Source organism: Thermobia domestica, chromosome 5 (genome assembly GCF_964235325.1).
Source record: "Thermobia domestica chromosome 5, izTheDome1.hap1.1, whole genome shotgun sequence".
Taxonomy (NCBI): Eukaryota; Metazoa; Arthropoda; class Insecta; order Zygentoma; family Lepismatidae; genus Thermobia; species Thermobia domestica.
The window spans coordinates 266,562,772-266,571,902 of NC_137458.1; the positions used below are offsets into that span (position 1 = coordinate 266,562,772).

Sequence of the window (9,131 nt, forward strand, 5' to 3'; positions counted from 1 at the left end):
CACTTTTGGGTCTACATGTGGTATAATGTTATCTCGAAGGAGAAACCATTTTTTGTGAAGCATTTCTGGCGTTTGGTTACATTGCTTCATTCAGCTGCACTTGGAAAACTTTTCTGAAATATTCTCCATTCATAGTTTGATGTACGAAGGCTGGAAAGAAAAAAGTGGCAACAGACAAATCATTCACGAACCCTTTATTGGACAATCATGAAACCTCTACAGGCCTTCAATGTAATCCCGTGTAGCATGTTGCACCCGTTGCCAGATGTGGGGAAGTCGCAGGATACCAGCAGCGGTGTGCCCTCTTTGTTGATGTCTGCAAGAGAGCGCCCTATAGCTCGAAGTACGGCATTTCTGCTGCGGAAACGCATCCCTCGCAGTTTTTCTTTCATCAAAAGGAACAGATGAAAGTCACATGGACTCATGTCCGGTGAATAGGGTGTGTGCTTTAGAATCTCCCACCCCCATCGTGCAAACAGGTCCCTTACAACACCTGCGTTGTGACAACGGTCGTTGTCATGCAGAACAATGAGTGGATCCCTAATGTAGTTGGTCGTTTCCTGCGGAGTGCGGGACGAAGATGTTCTTCCAGAAACCTGCGGTAGTACACTGCATTGACGGTCTGGTTCGGAGGAACTGTATGCCGTAAAATGACACCCTGTACATCGTATGCCACTATCAGCATTACCTTCACATTCCCAGGTTCCTGAAGCAGCTTCTTGGGTCGGGGAGATGATGAGTGGCGCCATTCATTTGATTGGCGCTTCAGTTCTGGCTCATACGAGCGCGTCCATGTTTCATCAAGTGCGATAATCCTGTCCAGGAACGCGCGACCTTCCCGTCTGTATTGTGCCAAATTATCACCTGCGAGGGCGTATCTCAGCCATTTCTGAACGTCTGTAAGGTGGTACGGTACCCACCGGGATGCAATTTTTTCGGTACCCAAGGACATTGTGCAACACATTCAACACTGTGGTATGGGATGTTCCTACCTCGTTTGCCAATTCCCTCGCAGTCCATATGCAGCAACAATTGTATGAATTCAATGGCTCGGTTGTCGATCGCATGGGGTCCTCCAGCTGGTTCCTGTTGCAGACTGCCACGTTCTGCACGAAACGCTTGCTACCCAACGTGCCACAGTCCGATACAGCAATTGCGTCATTCCCGCATGCTTCACGCAGTCCGGAGTGACATTTCGTGGCGTTTTTTTTTTTCCCCACGGGCCACTTCGATCTTTATCCATGAACGTTGTTCTAACTTGAAAAATATCACCTTTAGAGCCGTGTGCTTTGCCAACCTGCATTCAACACACTTCACTACGATCACTGCCGCGCCTACACTAGCGCCACTACCCGCGTTGTATAACTTCACCCACCTGCTACAAGTGTTGCCAACTGTAGCTGGCTCAAAATTCCCTGTGCGGAGATGGGACAGTCTTGCCACTTTTTTCTTTCCGGCTCTTGTATCTGGAATTCAGTATTGCAGAATTTTCCACTAACTAAAAACTAACTCCATGGCCTATGGAATCCGAAGGTGCAATGCCGCATTCACAAAAACTCTCCACTGACTTCTATCCTTAGCCTAGCTCCTCCGTGGCTAAGCGGTTAGCGTACGCGCCTTTGGCGTGGGAGACCCGGGTTCGATTCCCGGCGGGAGCTCATGTGGTTCGGATTCCACGTTAATCAGTAGGTCCACGTCTCATATAGCCTCGCTGCTGAAAGGGACGCTAAACTAAAATCAACTCAATTCTATCCTTAGCCAACTGGATCCAGTTTCTACTTTGTATTCCTATTTCTGCGAGATCCATCCTCCCGTCTGCGCCTAGGTCTTCCTAATGATCGTTTTCCGATTGGATTTCCAGTCAGGACGTTGAAAGCGTTCCTACTTTCTTCCATCCTGGCTACATGACCTACCCACCTGAGCTTCCTAGATTTGATGACCCTAACAATGTCTGGTAAACCGTATAAATTGTGTAGTTCCTCGTTATGAAGTTTTCGCCATTCTCGTTTCTCTTGGATCCGAATATTCGTCTCAGGATATTGTTCTCAAATACTTTCAGTCTTATGTTCTTCCTTCCAAGTAAGTGATCATGTTTTGCAACCATACAGAACAACAGACATGATTATCGTTTTAAGCTTCAAATTCCTCGACAGAATTCGCGACGACAAAATATTTTAAACTGAATAATAACACGAATTCTCTGCTTTTAGTCGACATTTAATTTTAATTTCTTCGTGAATACGGTTTTTGTCTGTTAATATTGATCCTAGATATTTGAAAGTATCCACTTTATCAAAAGTATTATTTGATATTTTAACGCATCCATAATTTGCCGTATTACGATCCCGACGAACTTCCATCTATTTAGTGTTCTCTGTATTTACTTCTAAACCTATGTCCCTGCAAGCGTTTACCAAGACCTTTGCATTTCTTTCTATTGTTCTCCTATCATCCCCTATTAAATTAAATTTTCCACGGTTATCAAAAAGCAAAACTAATTTTTTTACAACCACAAAATCGAAATTTCTTTGAGATACGCTTGACTAACCTATGACTCATAACATGATAATTTAATTCATTCTTTGAAGAAATGCTTAACAGCATTCAATAGAATCATTTTTGCTCATTCAAAGAACATAGCATTCATCTTGCACAACACGAGACATTTTCAGATTGGTCTTTACGATTTCAAAACATCGTGCTAGACCGACATTTAGTTAAAATGACAATTTATGTATCGGAAGTATCTCCTTTCAGTAGTTTCCTTGTTACCAATGTCTTCATTGGTCGTAGAAGTTTGTGGGTGTTTCTCCCGTCATCCTGCACACTATGTATTACTTCCTTAAAACACTTCTATCGTTTGAATATGCCAATCTGCCCATTGTTTTTTCATTATAGGCTTCTTGATAATCGGAAATGTATTTATTTATTTATTTTGTGACATAACAGGCAATTCAGTGCCAATTTTAATCTTTCGCATCTGCCATTGTAATGCACACAGCAGTTGAACTTTCCGAGAAAACTATTACAATGCTACTGTGTGTTAACTTTATTCATATCGACAAAGTACAGCTGTCACAATGTTCACATTCACCAATCACTTCGCTCGTTTCCATTCCATCGGCACAGGGTTGCCAATGCACGAACTTCTGGAACAGCGTGTGGACTTTCAATGTAATAATAATAAATGGAACATCTTAAAAATGAATGCTTATTTTAGTATTAGTCAGAATGTAATATTCTTTATATATTGCATTTTTGTTCTTTCAGGAAAAGGAAGAAGAAGTGGAAGATGTGCCAACTAGTCGACGACGACAGAAAAACAAATTATACTTGGAGACCGAAGTAAAGAGAGCTGCAGACTTGAAAGGTTTCAACACTGCTATTTTATTTTTCGGAAGCGAAGATGGTAAACCAGATGAAGCAATGGAAGAATTTGATAAAGGCCTTCCCATACTAGATGAATATCGACGAAGTTCTAAAAAAATGGGAGAATTTGTGTCTGTACAAAGAGGCAAAGAGTATGTATACATATTAATTGTGAAAAAAAAGGTCGAGGATTCAATATCATATTGCGACTTGCATCAGGCAGTCATTTCATTGAAACGACAGCTAAAAAGCAAAAGATTTGAAGATATGGGCTTCGAAGCCATCAGTATGAAGAATGATCCATTTATTACACACAAGATTATAACGGTGCTGATATCTCAATTCCGGAACGATAATATGGGTTTGTATGTGTACTGGCCTCCACATTATCAAGAATATATGAAACCTGTGGATTGGAAGTCATCTTGATATGTTTGTGATGGAGTACTGTAGTCAATGGAACATGGAATTGTTGCTTTTTTCTGTAATGTATATAGGTTAGGTTGTAATCGTTTTATATACTCACAGCTTGAATATATATAAAATCCAGTACTTTTCAGATAATATTTTTTTTTTTCTCACAGGAAGGTACTTTGTGTACAGTTTTCCACAAGATTCAACATATGAAACTGTGATACATTAAAATAGAAGTGTCTTACTTGAATATTGTAAAGATTCACTCAAGTATCACTTGTATTTTCACTAATCACCTGTAGGTTGAATTTGTGAAGCTTTATGAGCCGGTAGTCCCTTCGAGATTTTTGTTACATTGAATGTGTCGTTCTTTTCATGGTACTTTTTGAGTCATTATTCATTCATTCATGCGATCAAAGTGTTTTTACTATTGACATGAGTATTTTACTATTTATCAAAAGCCTTACTCCAGAACGAAAGCTAATACATTTGAAAGTCCGTAACTTAGGTAAAAATCCAAGATTAAACCAAAGTAATCATCTTTATGTGAATATCATGTGTTACAATTTCGACAATATGTTATTTACTTTGGACATAATAAAAGTAATCCAAAGCTAGAATGAATGATTTTCTGTAGTGAAAAAAATTATGTTATAAAAAGCGAAGAAAGAATAGGTGAAAACGGAATGAATTTGATGCAGTCGAATTAACTACGTGTAAGTACGCCGAAAAGGTAGAAACGAGATACAGGCTGTACAATAAAGATTGAGGAGGGATATTGTGTTGTCAGTTTTAGTAGATGATGTTAAATGAACGTTTGCTTTTACTCAGCCCATCTTGACCTTTGCCATACGGCGAAATTTTGAATTCTTACTGTTAATTTCAATTCTGAATGGTTTCCAAGTGAAATTGTGAGATTTGTAAATATCAATCTCCCGAGTAGTGTTTCATTATTCTGTTTTCTTTAGAAACAGATTTCATTTATATTTTAAAGGACTAATGAAGATGTATATTCAAACAAGTTGAATACCAGACTTGTGTTAATGTGAGCATAGAATTATAGAAAGAATCATTGGTATTTGAAAAGATGAGCTCATTTTAATACGAGTATATTACTATGAAGAAGGATTTTTTTTTTTTTTTTCAATTTTCTTGATGGTATCACTGGCTCATAAAAGTAATTGTCTCAAATGTGCCTATCTAATTGTTGAAATAATCTCCAGATTATTTTAAGTACTGTAATATTACAGTGATATGATTAAAGGAAACTGATCTGTTCGATTTTCTTTTTTTAATAGTTGATACATTGTTGGTAATATTGTTGCTTAATGTTTCAGAATTTAAAGATAAGACTTATTTTAACTAAGATTGTAAAGTAGATTCCATAGTATTTTGTTTTTATTATAATGAAGAAAAACTTCGTTTGAAAATTGAGGTTTACATAACAATGAAACAGTGTTATAGTTGGTTTCTCAAACAGTGCACGGTTATATATTTTTAAAAAAACAACATAATTATGCAGTATGCAATACTAAAACAATATGGCAGTTTACGAACATATGTCAAACAGTTATCATCATGTTATCAGCAACTGGAATTGTACATGAGGAATTTAGTGAATCCTAAATGAAGAATATATCTACTCAGTGTAACTGAGAAAGTGGCATTTCGAGCAATCAGCTTCTTGTAGATGAAGTAATTGTCAGTCGAAACGTCGTATTTAGTTTACCACTTGTAAAGAGTTGTATATGTGCACTTTTTTTCTTTAAGAATTGTATTATCATTCTTAAGAGTGTTAGTTCAATATTTTTGTATGCACGTTTGCATTAAAAAAAAAAAAAAAAAAAAAAAATTATAAGACTGACTTATATATGTATAATCATATTAGTGAAAGATAATGTCTTCTTTCGTCACATTGTATCATAATGGCCATTTTTGTCCTATAATGGATTACTTTTCTTTTATAAGGTTACGTAGGATGAGTGTGTTGTTTTTGAATAACCATATTATACATAGGAAGTCAATTTTTCTATTCAAGAAGTCGATTTTTAATATGTATTCAAGGTTTTTTTTTTTTTTCCAATTAATTGAAAAACTTACGTAAGTACACATTACCAAAATTAAGTAGACAAATTGAGATGTTTCGTGCTTCACATCTTAATGGAAAACGAAAAACGTAGAGTGCACAGTATGGAGGTAATTACAGAATCACTATCAACTGCAGTTTTTATGGTCCCTGAAACTTTTTTCAGTAGATCTGGACAACCTATTTCTTAGAAATCTGTCTTGCAAAATTTAATGTGAATTTCTTGCACTAGAATGAATGCTCTTCTATTGAAAGTCTTGTTCCTGTGAAAAACCTATGCAGACTATTTTTGTGAAGACTTACAAGTTTTGTGCTAGTTTATGGAAACTGACTCACTTCTAACAGACATGTTATGAAGATTATGTTACCATCTTAAATATACGATTAAAGGTTAATTTACAGTAAATTTCGATAATTATCCACATTTTTAGCTTGCCGAGTATTTGTTGAAAACGTATATTCTTAGCAATTTTAATACGAAATAGCACTATAACTGTGATGTTTTAGTGTGTTTGTTCTTGAAAATCATTATAACATGTGACTATACTTAGATAGTTACCATAGAGACATGTTATAAAAGGAATGTAAAAACATTTGTAAGTAGCAAAAGATAAGGTATCTTATTTGTAGGAAGAGAAAGAGTAACTCTCTTTTTATAAATGATTTGCCTTTTTTCCTATCTCTAAGATGAACTCAGAAATTCAGCTCGAACTTTGTCTACGTAAGGTTTGGAAAGTATACTGGTTAAGATTTTCATTTGAGCTTTTATTTAGTACGCTTTCCTGCACTGAAAGCATGTATTATATAAAGTAAGCGTACCTTAAATACAAAATCAAGAAACCACAAGAACGTCAAGATTGTTAGATATCTGAAACAGACATTTCGAAAGTTTTTAACAAAGAATGTCTTTAAAAGTATGTATGAAATTAAAATGCACAGTAAAAATGTTTTTGAAGTAGTAGTATTTGGTTTCTAGCCGATCGAGATTGTCTCAGATTGCTTTTATTCATTTGTTCAAAAGATTGCACTAGCAATCGAGTTTTGCCATGTTGCTATGCTTAAAGCAAATGCGTATTTCGATTATTACATGTTTTACTTTCTTTTTTCATTTCATTTATTTTTTTTATTAAATTGGGCACATTTTTAATTTTATGTAAAGAAATTGTCATTATTTTTCTGTGATAATTTTATATATTGTGTGCAAAATTATACTTTTGGTTTCGCTTTTTTATTATTTGTAGTCAGCTTTATTTTCAGTATTGTTGGAACAATTTCATGTAGTTTTTATTAACAATGGATTGAAACATGTACGTATATTTTCTAGTTTTACTTGGTTTAGAAGCTTCATTAGTTATGTGTTGTACTTTAGTATATGTTCTTATAGCTAAGAAGAAACTTGAATCATTCGCTTGTAAATATTTTGTCTGAAGTTTTTAAACTGTTCTAGCATCTTTTGCATATACAGTATAACCCCAGTCATCCGGATCGATAGCAACATATATATATATATATGACATGTGAATTGTATGTATTCCTTCGTGAAAATATAATTTCGTTAAAATTTGTATTTGGGTGTATTTTCTGTTTGTTTGTAGTAGAGCATACAGAAGGCCAACCTTTTTAATTAAACAAAAGTAATTTTATAGTTTTTTTTCTCATATCGTAACCTTTTTTAATGATTTCCCCAATTATTCGGATTACGTTTAGTACTCGATTAATCTCGTTAATAGAAATTTACTGTATATCGGTTTTAGTATAACCAAAGAATGTTCGCAGAATTTAGTATTTTTCCTTTTCATTTTTATTAACGAGCTCTCAAATATATCGGTAAATACAAGTAAATAATAATTTGTTTTTATATGATATTACCACTAAAGGACAGTTCTACTAGCTTTGCTTACAGCCACATTAAGTAGATTATTAAGAGAGCATTTCTAACTACTACACTACTTTTATCACTACATTTCACAGTGATTTCCGCTTTTTCATTGTTTGATAATGGTGTTTCATTTGTGTTCCTCAATATGACCATAATCATGGTTGGTTGAATTCTAATAATAATAAAAGATTGGTATTGGAAAAATTAAACTTGAATTTTCTGAAGGAATTTTAACTTGAATTCGGAAATTACCGTAATTTAATCAATAGTGAAAGCAGTACGTCTGAACACCTAAAAGACAGGGATTTTTTTTTAAAAAAATCATCTTCAAATAACCTGTAAAAAACCAATCTTTGTAAAGAAACAGAAATTTTAGATAGCTGTTTTCATCTTAAATATGAGATTGCTTGGTCAGTAACTGAAATTTATGCTAGATAAGAAAAAGATAATTTAAAAAAATAGTTCCTGTTTGCAGTTTATCGAAGAGATCAATTATTTTTATATAAAGAAGAAGAAATGTTGAAAGTAGTTACTAAATTTAAAATATATATATTAAGGTACAACATTTGGCAATTTTAAAGACTGTTAATGAAGCATTATGCAGTTATTACAGAAACATTTTCCTATACAATGGTTTTTGACTGCTGTTCGTGGCAACTTTTGTCGATCTAAATTAAGCTAAGTAAAACTAGTTCTGTCTACAGTTCATGATCATATGCGAGAGAAGAGCTGCTGTACTTTAGTTATATATTATATATCTATATTGTTGTGTTTGTTCATTAACCCATGTATCAATGGAAAGTATACTATAATCATGCTATTACACAGCTTATGGTGTATTGTTTCTAATGTTTGAAACAGTTTTGGAAAGGAATAAAGCATTTTATTTCTGTGTACTTTAAATTTTTTGATCAGCAGATTTTTATATTATCCTAACTTTTTTTAGAAATTATTTACAGTAACCTACAAATACCGAAGGTTAATTCACCTAAGATGGCCACAATTTGTGCGCTCACCTGCCCACGATAATCCCTTCCTCTACCAACGGTTGTGCTCGATGTGGTGGCTACGAGCCTAGACTATCGCCTGGAACACAACTTCCACTGAAACAGTGCGCGTCGAAGGTGTGTGTAGGGAATTGTAGACCCCACCGCTTGACAAGCTGTAAACGGCAAGATTGACTCTATTTCATATCGTATTTTTGTTAATTTTTATTATTTAATTATATATTATCTGCCTGCATTATATCTGAATATTCTTGGAAACGTTCGAAATAAATAGTATTTCATGTTTCAACGCGTACCTTCCGATGGAGTAAATTTTATACTTTATTTTTTTAAATAGAAATAGAAAGAAAAATCTAAATTAAAAAAAAAAAAAAAA

At 34.4% G+C, this 9,131-nt stretch overlaps 1 protein-coding gene across 4 annotated transcripts in view; it reads left to right on the forward strand.

Annotated features, from left to right (window-relative positions):
* Positions 1-8,644, forward strand: part of LOC145686583 (uncharacterized) — a 73,195-nt gene extending 64,551 nt beyond the window's left edge. For 3 of the 4 annotated variants that reach the window (XM_081760029.1, XM_081760027.1, XM_081760028.1), the window contains exon 5: positions 3,271-8,644. In XM_081760029.1, the coding sequence (XP_081616155.1) occupies positions 3,271-3,798 (528 nt within the window). In that variant the 3' untranslated portion in view covers positions 3,799-8,644. The remainder of the gene's footprint in view (positions 1-3,270) is intronic. The other variant, XM_081760030.1, reaches the window with a different exon arrangement.
* Positions 8,645-9,131: the final 487 nt, after the last annotated feature.